Raw genomic sequence first — 16,828 nt, 5'->3', positions numbered from 1 at the left:
ACCGCCCTTCATCTCTCATGACTCACCCTTAGCCAAAGGGCTACAGCGCCAGGGAGCTGCTGCTGCACTCCCGCCCGAATGCTGGCGGTGGGGAGGGGGCTCTGCAGCAGGCGGGCAGGGGAGGGACCACCCACGCAGGACGGATCTCTGTGGCAGGGTAAAAGATACTCCTTTAATCCTCCGGCAATACAGGGGCCGGTATCTCCCACGGACGCCATCCATTTGTCCATCGTTTGATGCAGAGAGGAATCCACAGCTGGCGCCACTGGCAACGCAGGGGCTATTAGTCCGGAAAATGCAGCCGCTGGGCATCCTCTGATCAGAGAGGGAGGAGGCCAAAGTTGGGCCTTGGGAGATAGAGCTAACCAGGGCCCATCCAGGACGGCCACAGCATCGTAGGGCAGGAGAAGGGCCAGCCCTGGGCTTCCCAGGTTGGTGCTGACACAGATTGTGCAACCACACACAATAGCTTTGGGGACCATGCGATATTAAGCTGATGTGCCACTGTGAGCCAGGAACTGTATGCAACTCCAGGGGCAGGGTTCCCACAGCTCCTCCAGGAACGAAAAGCAGATGGGGATGATTAAGGTGAATCACTCAGGTTATAAACACCTGCAGAGAGGTCCATTCCCCACCCTCCCCCTCCCCAGGATGGAGGCTGACATGTCCTGGTTCAAACTGGATCTCCACAGAGCAACGGACAAGGAAAGAGCTTAGGAGATAAATAGGCTGCATTTAAACTGACTCAGGGGCTTCGTTTTGATTCAGCAAACGGACAGGGACCATCTGTCCTCAGGGAGCCCCAACCTCTGTGGAAGGGTTGGGGAGATTTTGACTTACCAGGGCCCCATAAGATTGAGGGGTGACCTCGCCCAAGCGTCAGCCTATGGCGAAGCACTTTCATTGGTTTTAGGAGGTTTTCTCTGTACTGCTTTTACCGTAAGAATAAAGGTGCTTGCTCAGAAGAGCTGGGGGTAACTTGTAACTGCTGGCAGTACACTGCTCATAGCCCTGGGAGAGGAAGCAAGCCCAGTGTGACGCAGCAGGGAGGGGGGAGTGTTGACCTGGAAATGTGGCAGGGGAGTTTCACTGGGGATGGGAGACCTGAGAGCCTGTCACCTGAGCCAGGAGGGGGAGGGGTAGGTAACACCTCTGCCCAGGAATGTGGACAGAGGCTGCAGGAGAGAGCCTGCTGGAGGGCGGGGGGGGGGTTAGTTTCAGTTTGGTGCTGGGTGGTGGAACGCAGGGAACCCCAGGGCTGGGGTCTAAGCTCCCTGCTCCCCCAGAAGGACTTGACTGAGGGGTCCTGGTTGTACCCACAAGCTCCGTTTTAGACTGTATTCCTATTGTCCAATAAACCTTTGTTTTACTGGCTGGCTGAGAGTCACAGTGAATCCCAGGAAGAGAGGTGCAGGCCCCGGACTCCCCCACACTCCGTGACACCCAGGGATTGGCCTTTAGGCAGAGCAGCTTGCTGGGGACGGTGTACAGCATGGAGCTGTGCAGCCTTAAACCCCTGTCCCCCTCCCCCCAAAGGGAGTGGAACACAGGTCCCTGCCTGTCACTGTCAGGGAACAAAGGTCCAGAGACAGCTGATGACTGGAGACGTGGCTGGGAATTCCTGGAGAAGACCAAGGAGGGTGGGGGCAGAGGGGAATACTGGTGCAGTTACCCTGAAACCCATGACAGGTGCTCCTGGCCAGCACAGTCATTGGCTCCAGCAACACAAGTGAGCACTCTGGTCCCGCTCGCTCAGCCACAGTGGTCTTCCCTAGCACGCTGGCCCAGGCACCTGCCCCCAGGAAAGCCTGGAGCCCCCAGCTCTACACTTCTACCAATCTACCAGAGTGATCAGGCAAGAGCCCTCCCCCCTGCCCCTCCTTCCAGCAGCTGGGAGGGGGCGGGGGCAATAGGATATTTAAATTACCTGCCCTAGATGGGCCCCAGAAGCTGAAAGGCACGAACGCCCACCCCAAGGGGCAGGGTCTGGGGTACTCGGTGGGGGAAAGGAGTCCGTGCACATAGTTAGGGCTCTGGAAGATCACATATACGTGAGCCGCAGCAATGAACTCCCACCCCCTCCACACCAATCCCCCTTGGATGGGGGGCAGAAAGCCCCTGCCCCACACTGGGAAGATTCCAGCTGTGGGTAACAGGAGGCAAGGGGTGGTGCATGCATTGAAATCAGGCCCTTTAGGAGAGCTACACGTGCTCAGAACTATGCTGGAGAAGGTTCAGGGGCCTGAGCTCAATTCTCTGCCCTGAAGACCAGAAGGCTGTGTCCTTTGACTCACACTCAGTGCCGCATGGGGCAGCTCCGGGACTCAGCAGGACCCCACGTAGCCTTCACTGCCTCCTCCAAGAGAGCTGGAGTCAGGATTCTCGTTCCGCAGGAGCCTGGGGTGGCTGCATAGACCACATCCCTCCACAGGGAATGTCCCTACTCCAGGCACTGGGAGCCCTGAGCAGGAAGCCTGCCCCAGCAAGGCGTTCGCCATCCAGAACGCGGCCAGGATGAGGGGCCCAACTGGGGCAAAACCAGGACATGGCCCAGGTGCCACCTGTGCCTGAATGCACAGAGCTGGGGAGAATAACCAGACACCGGAAGAACTAATCACAGCCCTTTGTGCCTCCATTTCACCGCCCAGGGGGAGCTGGGCCTGCCGGTCCCAAGGGTTCCTGTTTTGCAGAGCGGCTGGAGCGCCAGGAGCCAGCCGCTTCTGACTTCACCCAGCCAGCACACAGTCACGCTCGGCCAGCAGCCACTGGACTGCCTGAGAGCCAGTGTGACCATGCCCCCAGACCCAGCTCAGACCCAGCTCTAGGGCTAGGAGAATCTGCTCCTTAAGCCACACCTGGGACCCCTGCTCCCAGACATGCCCCACCTAATTCTGCTCAGCGGAGGGTGGAAATAGAGCTGTGAAAGCCCCAATCTGCAGGGGGCAGAGTTTCTGAGGCAGATCTGGGTGCTGCTGGTCACTGCCACCAGTCTGGTTCTACCTCCACCCCCCAATTCCTGCTCTGTGGCAATGCCAGAGAGTTAGCAGGAGGAAGAATCGGTGTCAAAGGGGCTGCTCCCCGCTGACAGGGGTATGCAGGGCGCTGCAAGGTACATTACAGAGCTTAGCAGAGGAGACAGGAAGCAGGAGCAAGGACAGGAGCAGACCTGCAGGAGAACAGCCCCCACCTGGCTCAGGACTCTCACCCCATATCGCTGCCATGGGCCAGCCCCCCAACCCAGGGGGAATTAGCGTGAAAAACACTGAGGATGCACCAGCCCCCCCACCCCCAGGCAGTAGCCTGTCCTCAGCAGCTCCCCCAGCACAGCCGGCTGGGGCCAGCACCCCTGCCAGTCACTCAATCACAGGAGGTGGTAAGTTGGCCCGGAGGGTTTACAGCCACCAGGGGTCAGTGCAGAGAGCCGGGGTCTCCACCGAGCCAGTCGCCAGCCGCAGCGCAAAGGGAAGCAGCACCTCCAAAGGGTGGGAAAAGCAGCCCCCTGCCCAGGCTGGTGAACTGCCAAGCAGGGAGGAGGCCAGCCTGGACCTTCGCAGAGGAAATCAGCACAAAGCCGAGCACACGGACCTGCGTGATCAGAGGACTGGCCTGGGATAGGGGAGTGGGTGAAAGGATGTCACAGCTGGGAATCTACAGTGGGGAAATGGGGTATAACTGGGCGAGTGCTGGGATGAACTGGCGGGGGAGGCAGCTGGAGAGGAGAAGTGCAAAGGAAGAGGAAATTTGCAGAACACCCCCGTCCGCCAAGGGCTGGAGGGATGTCAGCCCACTGCTGGGACAGCCAAGCGCTCAGCATGGGGCAGGGCAACAGAGCACTGGGGGCTCCCAGCGGGGGACCAGGCACTGCTGACAGAGCAGTGACGACCAAGGAAAGGCGAGAGGATCTTAGAGGCAAAACTGCAGCCTGGCTCATGACACCAGAGGAACCACTCAGGGCTGCAGTGGGAGCCACCATGGATTCAAGGCTAAAAACCCCAACTCTCCATCTCCTACGCTGCTGTTAGAGCGACACCCGCCAGCCTGGACCACTTGCCCAGGCTTGAACCGGGGGCCTCTGGAGCGGAGAGCATGAGCTGCTGCAGCATGAGCCAAAGCTCCCTCGCTGGGGCTGTAACAGGCTCAGCTCCTCTGTGGAGCAGGCCGAAAGGGACGCAACACACACTCACCAGTGGGCCCTCCTCTCTTCAGAAGGCCCTTCCTGCGCCTCTGAGTCCCACAGCGGGTCAGCGTCCAGCACTTTACACTGCAACTGCCAGACTCGATCAGCCCAGGGACCTGGCTAGTCTGTTCTTCTGCCTCAAAGAGGGGCATGAAACATCTGGCCCAGATCCCCCAATGCATTTAGGCACCGAACTTGCACTGAAATCTGTGGGAGTTTGGTGCCTAAATACCTTTGGGGACCTGGGCCTCTGCACTTTCCCTGTTAAAATCCAGCAGCACCATGAACATTGACAGAGCTTCGGTCTGGTGAAAAATTCATTATCGTGGGCTCCCAGTGCCAGGCCAAAATCTTCCCCGCTCAGGCTGCTAAGGCGGTTTCCTCAGTACCCAGAGCTGCCTGGGGGGCAGGAGGGAGGGGTGGGGGGGTCCCTGCTGAGAGCAGGCTGGTTGGGGAAGGAAGGGTCTGGGCCCATCACACACCAGGTGGGATCCGTCTCCTGCTGTGAAATCTCCAGTTAAGAGAGGACTAATGGCTGTTGCTAAGAGACAGCTTCACAGAACTTTATCCACCAGTACCTGCTGCGGAGGGGCTCTGGGGAGATGGGCACGGGAAGAAGCATCTGCTTCCAAGCGGCCCCCCGGCTCTCTCGCCATCCCCTACTAGCGCAGCAGGATCTGATCACTCCCTAGCACAACCCACAGGGGCCGCCTGGGCACTCCAGCTACATGAGCTGTCCTCCCCCGGCACTGCCTCTGCCCCCCAATCCCAACCCAGAGCGCCCTCCCGCCTCTTCCAGCCCTGGGTCCCAGTGCCCCTTAATCTCTACCCACAGCCCCCCAGCTACTCCAGCCCTGGGCTCCCCACACACCCAGCTCTGCCAATTCTTCTCTCTCGTTTGATGTCTGTCCCCTCCTCCCATTCCCCCCGCCCAGCGCGGAGCTGGTGCCCCAGGGATCCGAATGCAGGACCCAGGGTCCACAGATCTGCCACTAGCCAGGTGGCACTGCCAGGGAGAGGCGTATGGGGTGAAGGGCACAAGAGCCCCTGTGCACAGGCAGGGGAGGCATGAAACTCCACGTGCACTGGTGAGCACCGGGGTCTGTACATGTTCACGTGCGCGTGCTCTGCTGTGTTTCATACACAGCCTTCCAGGTCACACCCGTGCAGGTCTGCCCCCCCCCCCACAGCTGTGGCCATGCGTGTTCATGCAGCACCAGGGTGCCGTTTGGATGTGCACATGCACACATCCCCCATGGTCGCTGGGAAGGGCTGGGGCAGCCGCCCGTAATCTCGTTACAGTGAGAGCCCAGCACTGCTCCCTAAGAGGATTGGAGCTGCCAGTTGGACAGTCATGAGAGAGATGCTGCTCAGACGCAAGTGGAGGTTGGCATAATACGGGTTTCCAGGTCATCAGTCCAGGCAGAGCAGCACCAGCCGGCCCAACCGCATGGGGTCTGCCTAGAGGAAGGGCAGAGCCCCCTGGCCAGTACTTCAGTGTCCACAAATCCAACAGGCCGGGGAGAGGAGCAGAGGGATTCGGCTCCTTCCTCTCATAACAGGGGGGGAAGAGGAGGAGGAGGAAAGCAAACATGTAATGACAGTGCCAGGCCAGCCCTGCCTGCTGCCCTCCAGCCCTAAGCCCTTTCCCTAGGGCAAGAGAGGCTGGGGGAGGGGGCGTAAATTGGGGAGGAGTTTGCAATGGGACATGGCTGTAAAAGGGCCAATGGGATTGGGGGCAGAGCATGCCCAGGCCTCCCGTGCAGGAGCAGAGAGGGGTCTGGCTCTCCCTACACAGCTGCAGGGAGAAGCCCCCTGTGCTGCTAAGCCCAGCTCTGCCCCCCACCCCAGAGATGTCCTGTCCCAGAGCAGGGCACACAAAGCCCCCGTCTCCAGCCACCCCACCTTGAACGTTGCTTCACCCAGTTCTAAGCCAGAGAGGCTGCAGGGACTGAGGTCGGAGTGAAGGTTACAAGAGCTTAACTTGATCGACTGACAGCTGCAGGCAGCACCACCAGCCCCAACCTCCACCCAGGCCTCTCTGGGAAGCCAGCATCGCCGCCAGCCGTGGTGAGAGTGGGAGCAGAGACGGGCACAGATCAGAGCACAGCTCAGCTGGCAGGGACCCATCACCCGCGTGACTCCCCTTGCCCCTAGCACCAGGGGGCAGGCCCAGCCCCAGCCCCACGGCAAGCGGCCCAGGGCTGATGGGGAAAGAGTCTGCAGGCAAGTGAAGGGTAAACGACAGAGGGCAAGAGGTGATTCGGGGCCAAAGGAGAAGCTAAAGCATCCAGCTGGACAGGAAGCCCCCTGGTTTGAGATAATCAGACTGGACTGGACTGGAGCAACAGAGCCTGCCCTGGGGAGAGGGACTAGGTGAGACCGCTGCTCCTGGCAACCACCTGCCCACACACACTTCCCATGATTCCCAGTGGGGTGGGCAGAGTTTGCAGGATCCTCTTGTCACAATCACAGAACTGGCTTGGGGCAGGCGAGGGGACCACATGGTGTCCCTGGAAAACCCCTTTGCTGAGCAACAGGGATGCCCTAGGTCTTCTCTCCACCCACCCTGCACCTAGCCAGCATGCGGGTGACTGCTGCTGTCTCTAGGCCAGGTGGGGCAGGGAGCACCATGCTCATAGAGCTCCATGGGGAGACAGGGGTCACCCCATCTCTCCAACCCTCTTAGCTGCCCTCCTCCTGAAGGACAGGAACCGCCCCCTCATAGAGCTCACGCCTAGGCCCCCCAATTCTTGGCACCCTTCCCTTTTCTCCCGCTGCTCTCCACAGAACCAAACCCCCACCCCCATCTCTCCTACCCCACACACTCCAGCCCTGCTGAGCTGACACTGGGGGGAGAGGGCAGCCACCAGGGAGCCCCGGAGCTGCTCGTACCAGCCGCTTTACAGCCCAGCGCCAAAACAGCAGCATCTGGGCAGGGAAGAGAACTAGCACCCACAGCTGCAGGGCCCTATGCTCTGAGCCACAGAGGGCAGCTGGGTCACAGCCAAGCTCTCAATGGACAGGACCATGGGCAAACACGCAGGATCTTTGTCCTTATCCCCAGCCTGCGGGAGTCAGGGGCTGGGGGTCAGGATCCAGGGGCATTGGGGCAGTGGAAGGAAGCTCACAGGGCTCAAAGGCGTGATTGATTCTTTGTCTATTTGTGGCTGAGGCACATGGGAGTCAGCGGGGGCAGGGGAAGGCCTCCCCCCATGTCACGCACTGCATGGTTAGCCACAGCCAGGCAGTGATTACACGGGGGAGAGTATGAGGCTGTTTCAAGCTTAGCAGAAGGCCAGGCTCTTTCCCAACCCCTCTGGCCCAGGGCGAGCCACCCAGGGGAGCCCAGGGCCTTGAGCAAGTTCCCCACGGAGGTAGCCTCACCGAGCAGGCCTGGACTCTGTGCAGAACGGGCAGGGGTGGAGAGATCCTGGCTCAGGAGAAACCCAGCTGAGGAAGGGGGGGAGAAAAAAAAACAAAAACACACCAGTGAAAGCAAAAGGCCAAGCAGAGGAGGAGAGCAGGTGCAGGATAGGAGGGGAAGGGACTTCCCATCCCAGTGGGCAGCACTGCCTGGGCCAGCGATCCCCAGTGCCCTGCCCTGGTGAGTTGAATCAGGTTCCTGCTGTTGCAGCCACATCACCCCATCGTGCCAATTAATAGCGGGCTGGAGGCATCACCCATCCCCATGGTAACGCCACGGCCCAGTCAATACTGACAAGGGTTTCCACGGGCAACCGGAGAACAAGCCAGGCAGATCTCCCTCTGCAAGGGGGTCCCCAGCTAACAAGATCGAAGTGCAGGAATCAAAGTGGGGATGGGATGGGCTCTGGCTTCTAATACTTCCCGTTTCTGTGCCTAGTGCCCAGGTTCACTTGACTCGGGAGGCACCAGGAGAAAAAACCCAGGGAGCCCAATGGCAGCAAGCCTGCCTGGGGCAGGGATGCTCAGGGCCCAAACCCTCTTGCTGTCCCCTCAGCCTAGAGGGCCGTGATCACCCCCCCAAGAGCAATGTGGCACAGTCAAAACAGGAGGAACCCCACTCAGTCCCACGCCCAGGCCCAGGGCAAGGGAGAGGCCTTCCAAGCATTTTAGCCAGTCTGGTTCCAGAGGTCTCCATCAAAGGTCCCAACCCTTCCCTAGGGGATGATTCCTGGCTGGATCCACGCCCCTGTTGGGGAACGCTGGGGCTCCCAGCCCTTCACTGAATCGTCTACATTACAACAGCATGTGGGAAATGGTTTAAGAAAAAAAATGGAAGACTAAGACTTGGTCTACATTTAAAGCTTTAAGCGTGGCCTAGTCATGTTGGTCAGGGGAGTGAAAAAGCCACAGCCCTGACTGCCGTAGCCATGCCAACCCAACCCCAGTGAAGATGCAGCCATATCGATAGAAGAATTAGCTAATGTCATTCAGGAAAGTAGTAGAATGTACACACACACACGCAGAAAAACTCCTGTCAGCGTACACTTGGTCTACACTAGGGACCTCACTTTACCCACTCACCCCCTATGGAGACCTGGTAGGGCTGAAAGAGTTAATCGTGGTAGGCAAGCGGCATGGCTGGGTTGTTGGTTCCAATGAACGATCAGAGATGGTTAAGGCATGAATGGAATTGCCTGGGAGAGTCAATAGAAGGCCAAGGACCAGACAGGAACTTCTAAGGACTGGCAGCTAGGGGAAGCAGGACATGCGGAACCGGCCTGACCGTAACTGGAAATGGAAGATGGAGGTGTTCAGAGCGGGTATAAGAACTGGCTACCAGTGAGGGAAAGATGAGATGCTGGATGCTTTGGGCTACAGAGGCAGGTAATGCTGCAGCATGGTAAAGTTTACATGCATGTCTTTTCCGTCCTAACCTCAGGATCTTATTACCTGCTGTATTCCAGATTTTGGTGTGTTGTGAAAAAGCCATTCTGTCTCTCTGCAAAACATCTGCGCATTGCATGGCTGCCAAAGGGGAAACGTCTTGCTGCACAATGAGACACCGGGGTGATTTAGCCAGAGCGCCAGTATTGGGGTAGTGAGGCCGTGGGGCTGACTTTCATAAGAAGTGCTAGCCGAGGGCCTATCGCTACACGGGCTACCCTCCCAGAAAGGTCAGAGGCACGCTAGCCCTGTGGATCGGTGAGACATGCAGACGTCCCAACTGAGAGCAGGCACCCACGGTGCTGGGCGCTGCACAGACAGCAAGAGACCATTCCTGAGCCAGAGAACTTACAGCCTCACTGGACAAAGGGTGGGAGGGGAAGTGATTTGCCCAGGGTCAGACAGCAGGGCAGAGGTGGGAACAGAATCCAGGTCTCCGGAGCCCCAGTGCGATGCCCCCTATGCCAGACCTTCCCTGGGAGGAGATTCCACAGCCAGCTCCATCTTCCTAGCAGGCAGTTCCCCTGACACAACCGGAGCTGCCCTCTGGCTCTTGCTGCCCCAACAGGGCAGAGTGAAGCCAAGCACTCATCACCTGCACCAACAGAGGCAGGGACCTGCTGCTCCCAAGGTCACTGCCAGCTTCCCAGGCAGCATTGGCCCGAACACAACATCAAAGGATGAGCCACTGAAACTATTTGCAGGCAACAGGCTCTGCAGCCACTTCACCATGGCAACCCTGATGAGTCATTGTACTGGGGAAGAACAGGGAAGAGGAATTTCACACCCTTAGCAGTCCTGAAAGAGCAGGCAGCCTTAACTCTTTCCAAGGAGCCAGTCCCAGCCCCGGTCCCAATCTGCAGCCCCCTCTACTGTCCCAGCCCTGGGCTCCCCCCTCCCCAGCTCTGCCAGTGCCCCTCTGTGCCAATCTGCAGCCCCCTCTGCCATCCCTGCCCTGGGCTCCCAGCTCTGTTGAAGCCTCTCAATCTTGACCCACAGTTTCCCCACCCCCGACCCGCTTTTGCCTTCCTGGTGTTGTCTTCAGAGCAGAGATGCCCATCCAGCAATTTTGTGGACCAACATCCCTGCCCTGACAAAATCAGCCAGCTCTGAACGACCAGGCAAGGAACACAAGAGCATCTCCCCTCCACAACCTCAGGATACAGCCCCAGGGCAGAGCAAGACCATCAGTGGCCAGAGGTCTCTGGGCCAAACCAAGGACACTGCATTCACTCCAGTGTCTCCCTGCTCAGCAGTTTCCAGGAGGGGGTGAATGGCTGGGATGTGCCCCGGTAGCTGGTGGAGATGCTGGTGGTGGAAGAGCTCCGTACGGAGAGCGTGGGTGGGGAGGAGTAACTAGCACCCCCTTTGGGGGAGAAGCAGCTCCCCTCAGACCCATAGATCAGAGCGTAGAGCTGAGCCAAGACCTGACCCCAGTGCTGCCTAGCTCCCACCTGGACAGGGGCCCAGGGATGGGCCAGGCCGACTCTACCCCTGGCTTTGGAGCAGTCAGGCAGCTGGGGCTGTTCTCCTGGGGGTTGCAGGGATGCTCAGTCCCAGCTCCATCACACTTCCACATGGCATGTCCACCACGCCTGGCAGATACGAGTCCACATCCTGGCTGGGACCAAGTCTGGTCCCACCCTGCACCGACTGCCACAAGGGGATCAGAGCCTCTAACAACCTCTGAGTCCTGCCCACTCACCTCCTTTAGCACCTGGTCCAGCAGCGCCGTGATCTCGGGTGACACATTCCAGGGGTCCATCTCCGCCACCATCATGGAATCCAGCGTGCCCTTCTCCAGAACCACGTCGAAGGTGCCGTCCGCGAAGGCCAAGTCCCGAGCGTCCATCACCACCCACTGCAGGCCCTGGCACTGGGCGTAGCGGGCTTGCATGCCCGCGATGCACACCGGAGAGTAGTCAATGCTGGTGACATCCGTGTAGCCGAGCTGGAACAGGTCGGAGCTCAGGGCGCTGTTTCCACAGCCTGCAAAAACGAGGATGGCCAGGTGAGAGCCAGCCAAGGCAGATGGGTCCATGAACTACAGGGGCGGCTCCGTGACGCCCAGCAGAGCCGCGGGTGTTTCGCAGCTGGGGACTAGGAACCAGCTGCCCCAGCCAGCTCAGTAGGCTGTTAAGTCTGGAACCTACAGAAGACTATTCAAATGTCAGTGTTAACTGCTTCAGTGCCAGTCATTTTAGCAGCAAGATCCAGCTAATGCACTTTTCCACTGTCTGTGGATGCCGGGGCAGATCCGGAGGCAAAGGGGCTGCTGACCTAGGAGCTCAAGCCTTGGTCACACACAGTATCAAGTCCAGTGGGGGATGGGAGGTTGAGACTTTCCCACTGCCCCCTCCCAGTGGCTCCCCAACCCCCAGATTGGTGAGATGATAACACACATTCCCTGCCCCCGCCCCCCACCTCCAGTAAGCTGGGGAGCATGAAGGAGACTGGCCTGACTGTCTGTCATCACAGCTAATCCAGCAAGCCCCAGCGATTTCCCTTCACTGCAGCTGGCACACAAAGCCCTCTCTGCAGCAAGCTCTGGGCCAGCCTCCTCGCCCCACAGTGCACTGCGGAAGAGACAGAGCATTCAGACTGACGGGGCCCCAGCCCGGGGTCTGGGCCCAAACACTCAACAACCTGCTTCCAACCTGACTGGGGAAGCTGGATATCAAAAGTAGTAACCTCAATTTTTGTGGGGCTCACCAAAAAGGCCTGGTCTCCTCCAGTTCTGCTTTGCGATACCAAGAGCAGTCAGTTCTGGGAGAGGGAGCGGTGGGGTGCAGCAGGGTCAAATTAACTTAGAGACAAAGCTCCACGTAATGAGCAGTTTGCAAATTCCATTTTAATGTCATGGGTGGGCAGACGTGCCCAGGCAGAGCAGCCAGAAGGACCCAAGACTCTGCTCCATCCCACAGGGCAACTGGGGACACAGATCCCAGCCCTGCTGAACTCGGTTCTCCACGGGCAGCCTGGCCAGTTTCACCATGGACAGTGACGGGTTTACAATGGCTCCAGTGGCTCCATGGAGCCAGGCCCATGCTCAGAAGGAGCCCCGGCCTGCTCCACTTGCACCGCACCCCAAGACCCCGCTGGCTTCCCCCGCCGACCACTTGCTCCCCTCGGCCTGCCCGCCGGCTGAGGGTTCATCTCTGCCCCCTAGCCAGACCCCAGTGCGCCTCTGGCTCCGGGCAGTCTCTGCTTCCCACCACCTGTGGGGCCCCACCTGTCTCCCCAGAGCTGAGCCACCTGGGACTGGTGCAGAAGCCTGGCTAGTCTCGGCCAGGTGTGGGGGAAAAGAGCGTGAGGGGCTTGGCTGGGCCCCTCCAGGCAAGTGTGTCTTGAGGGAGCCCAGTCGGGCAGGCCCTGGCCTGCCTGACTGCGCCACTCCCGAGGGGACAAGGGAACGGAGCGACTCCCAGCCAACTCAGCCCGGCAGACACAGTCGCCTCCCAGCAAGGCTGGTGAGTGCGGCCAGGAGGCAGGGCTTGCAGGAGTGGGTCTGTGGGGAGTAGCGGGAAGTGCTGGGCTGGGAAGGGGCAGGGAGGATCTGTGTGTGTTTGGGCTCTAGGGAGTGGGGGGTGCAGGCCAGTTGTGGTGGGGCTGTGATCAGGGGGGCTCTGGGCAGGGGTGGTGTTGTGCACGGCACTGTGCATTTGTGGGTGGGTCTGGGGGGGCTCTGGCCATAGGGAGTCGAGGGGTGTTGGGAGGGGGGCTGTGTGGTGTGACGTGGGCCTGCCCCCAAGGGGAAGGGGCATGATGGCAGCACAGGGCTGGGCAGGCCACTGTGCATCTCGCAACTGCCGGTTTGTAAACAGTGCCCTCGCACTGGGTGGAGCAGGGCAACCCCTGCCATGCCATGCCCCATTGCCTCTGGCTGGCCCCTCGCTCCGGGGACTGACCTCCCTGGGCCATGCTCCACAAAAATGCGGGGGCCCACAAAAGGTTAATCTGGCCCTGACCATGGACTAGAGGGGTTTGGCCAGGAATCCAGCACCAGGGAAGAGGGAGCAAGATTCTGCCCTGCCCCACTCCGGGTCGGGCAGGTGAGAGACTCCAGTCTGGGATTTACCGGGGCCAGCCCATGTCAGAGTGGTCTGGGGCAGCGCACTCGGGGCAGCACAAACATCAGAACTGGATCCTCTGGTGACATGGAAGGGACTCGGCTGTCCCTGCCATGCCCTGGGTTTCAGACACCAGCACAGGTTCAGAGTGTACTACTCCCAGGGAGATGGGGCCTGGGCATGAAGGGCAACTCCCCCCACAGCACAGTACTGCCCCCTCCCAATACCAGGCTGGGGTGCAGACACCGGGCAGCTCCCCCAGCAACATAATCCCCCACCCCCTATGCCAGGCTGGGATGCAGAGATGGGCAGATCCCCCAGCTGCACAGCATTACCCAGTGCCAGGCTGGGATGCAGAGACAGTGCATCCCCCACAGCGACGCAGCCACCCCCCCCCCCGCCATGCCAGGCTGGGGTGCAGACACCGGGCAGCTCCCCCCAATGCCAGGTGGGGCTGCAGAGATAGGGCACCCCCCCCCAGCAGCCAAGGTCTTTACATGGTTTCTCTGACAGCCGAGTCACAGTGCTGGGTGCAGCCAGTCTGTGGGTCCCTACACCCCTCCCAGGCTCCCCATTCCTGCCCCCTCCCACCCCTTGAGCTGCAGGGGGAGCCGACCCACCAGGTAGGAATGTAGCTGGGATGCAGAGGGCCACTGGCCAGTGGGCAGATTACTGCAGCCTGGCACCATCTGGCAGGCTTTAACTGATTTGGAGGGAGTGGGGGGTGGAAGGAGCATCTGCGACTCTCTAGTGCACGTGAGGCAGAGCAGGGAAGGGAACGGGCTGTCCACGCTCTCAAGGGAGCTCCCCGGCCAGCCCCACAGGGGTACATGGGAGGCCAAGGCAGGGGGGAGCCTGGCACTGCCCTGCAGCAAAGGTATCTGGGACAGCCAAGCCTTGGCCAAGTGCCCTCAGACCAGGGGCTGGGGAAGCTCCCAAGCCAAGCCTCATGCAGGGGTTGCAGCTAGGCCATGGAAGGTGTATCCCTGGGGGTCTCCCCAATGCAGAACTCCCCTCCCCAAGGCTCCCTTCCTGCTTCAGACCGGGTGAGACACTCCCTTCCCTGCTCCAGATGGGGCCTGGCCTAGCACACTCAGCCCTACCATTAGGCTTGGCTCCAGCCCCCACCCCACACCCCAGGGCTCCCCTCCTACCTTTCCTGAGCAGCCCTCAGCCTCAGGGGGATTTGGCTGCTATTAATCACAGATCGTATAGATTGATCCTGTTAGGGGATCAGGCGATTAGACCCTGTTAATCTGAACCTGCTCGGAAACTCGGGGAAAACTCCAGATTAAGGAGGCACCAGGTTAAAAGCTGCAGCAGCAGCCAGATCAGAGATGGATAAAGCACCAGGTGGAATTAAATGAAGCTTTGACTCCTCTCCTCCCCGTTAAATCCCCTGGACAGACAGGACTTCCCCGTGGCCTGCTGGGGGATCTGGTTAATTCACGGGAGAAGCACTGTGCTCAGGACAGCGAAGGGATCAGGCTAGAGAGGTAGGATGCAGTGGGCATTGTCCACCCCCATCCTGCAATCATGCCCAAAGGCTTTACAAACCAAGACACAACCATGCGCCACGTAACTCACGGGGAGTGTGTTTATAAGAACAGGAGCTGCCGCACTGGGTCAGACCATGGTCCATCTTGCCCTGCTTCCTATCTCCGTCCATGGCCAGTATCAGAGCTGCAGGGGACTGTACAGAACAGGGCAATTATGGAGGGATCCATGTCTTCCCCTCCTGGCAGTCAGAGGTTATGGGAAGCCCCAAGCATTGGGGGGTGCCCCTGAACCTTGGCTTGTAGTCATTGGTGGCCCTATCCTCCATGAACTTATCTAGGTTTTTTTAACCCAGTTCTACTGTTGGTCTTCACAACATCCCCTGGCAAGGAGTTCCACAGGTGAATAGTGCATTGATTCTCCAGAGGCACGGATTGGCCAAAGTGACCAGGTTCCCCACCCTAGGCAAGGCTGTGCTCCCCTGCACTCTGACAGCGAGGCCAGAAGGGAATCACCTCCTGCAGAGAGACTGGCCGTAGAGTGCACCCAGCAGTCCCTGCACCCAGCCCACCCACTCATCTCTTCTAGACAGAGACACCCGGTCTTGGGGCGAAGGCTTCAAGTGATGGAGAATCCCCCCCACATTCCTCATTGGCTACGCCCCCCAGCTTAGCTAATGTTAGCACTTACCATTAGGAAGTGCCGACCAAAGCCAGGCTGCTGCTAACATTGTGATAGACAGCAGCTAAGTGTGTCTCAGTGTTTCCTTGTGCTCCCGTCTGTCCATGTCCATCTGTCATTTCTTGTCTTATACTCAGATCGGAAGCTCTTCGGGGCAGGGACCATCGTTTGTACAGCTCCTAGCGCCACAGAGTCTTGGCGCATGACCAGGGCTCCGAGGCGCTGGGGTCAGAAAAATAAGAACGCGTTGGCAATTCATGCCCAGATGCCAGGACTGGGCTTTAAAAGCAGAACCTAGAATTCAACCATCCTGCCCTGTGCATTGTCATGCCATGCAGGTCGGCCCCTCTGCCACACAACTGGGGGTTCCAGCTTCCTCCTCCAGGCTCTGGTCTTTGTACTCTGGATTGGCAGACGTTGCGTTGGTGAAGACCCCCTGGCTTCTCAGCCCTTTGGCCCAGCCCTTTGTCCTGGCGTCCTCGCGGGGGAACAGCTCTTTGTTGTTAACTGGGTCAAGCCAAGGTTTCCACCCAGATCAGTTATCAGCCAGCGAATCCCTCCAGAGCCCTCGCCTGTTGTCCGTGCGGGGCCTTGCTGGTGGAGACGTGTTCTGATCAGAGCCCTTGTGCCCATCTCAACAGCTGGCCCAAGCGCAGAGGCGCCCTGCCTGAGCACCACCAGGTGCGGGGCATCAGTCGTCCCTCCTCCACCCGGCCCACGGCAGTCATGGGAGAGTTCGACGTTCACAGCAGGAGTCAGCTGTTTGCAGCATCAGGTTCAGTCGTGCGCCAGACATCCGAGTCACAAGCCTGCAACGGCTGCCCCCACTCAGGTCTCACCTCCTGCACTGCCCAGCCAAGCAGCAAAGACCCCCCTTGCTAGGCATCCCCAGCACCTGGGCCACGATGCTCTGTGGTTTGCTGCTCAGCTAGTGTGGCAGCAGGTCACCCCCACTGCTGGGTCATTTCTTAAGTGTCCAGCCATCCTGCATTAACAGCAACACCGATCTTCTCTTCCACTTTTCCTCCATTTAGCCACCTGCAGCTTGTGGGGGATGAGGGAGGCTAGCCCAGTAGTCAGAGTGCCAGCCCGGAACCTGGGAGACTTGGGCTCTAGACCCTGCTGTTCCAGACATCTCATGAGCCCTTGGCCAAGTCTCAGTCTTTGTGCCTCAACTCCCAGACTGCAATGAGGGGATAAAAGCCCTGCCCGGCCTCACAGGGGTGACAGCAGGGTAAATACACAAGTGTGTGACCCGGTTACTACGCTACCTCCGAAGATGCTAACAAAACATACAGCGAACCAATGCACTGGCTCCACCATGCTATGGGGACAGGAGCCACGGCACCATGTTCGAGCAAGTCCCGGATATCTAGGTGCTGCCTTTTCCATTTGGAAGTAGTCGTAGCCCATGCCGCCGAGGGCTCTCGCCCATCTGCCCCCCCGCCACACTGTGGAACAGCCAGACTTCACGTTCCAACTTACGGGCTGCCAGCACTTGGATCCTCATGAATGAAGAGGCTCCTTTAAT

The 16,828-nt window shown here is 59.3% G+C and overlaps 1 protein-coding gene across 1 annotated transcript in view; it reads right to left on the bottom strand.

Moving 5' to 3' along the window:
- Positions 1 to 16,828, bottom strand: part of EEF1AKMT4 (EEF1A lysine methyltransferase 4) — a 30,649-nt gene that overhangs the window by 2,748 nt on the left and 11,073 nt on the right. The window contains exon 2 of the mRNA XM_037909323.2: positions 10,755 to 11,038. Coding sequence (XP_037765251.1) covers positions 10,755 to 11,038 — 284 coding nt within the window. The remainder of the gene's footprint in view (positions 1 to 10,754; positions 11,039 to 16,828) is intronic.

This window comes from Chelonia mydas, chromosome 9, assembly GCF_015237465.2.
Source record: "Chelonia mydas isolate rCheMyd1 chromosome 9, rCheMyd1.pri.v2, whole genome shotgun sequence".
NCBI classification, from domain to species: domain Eukaryota; kingdom Metazoa; phylum Chordata; order Testudines; family Cheloniidae; genus Chelonia; species Chelonia mydas.
This window is presented reverse-complemented; position numbering and strand designations above follow the sequence as displayed.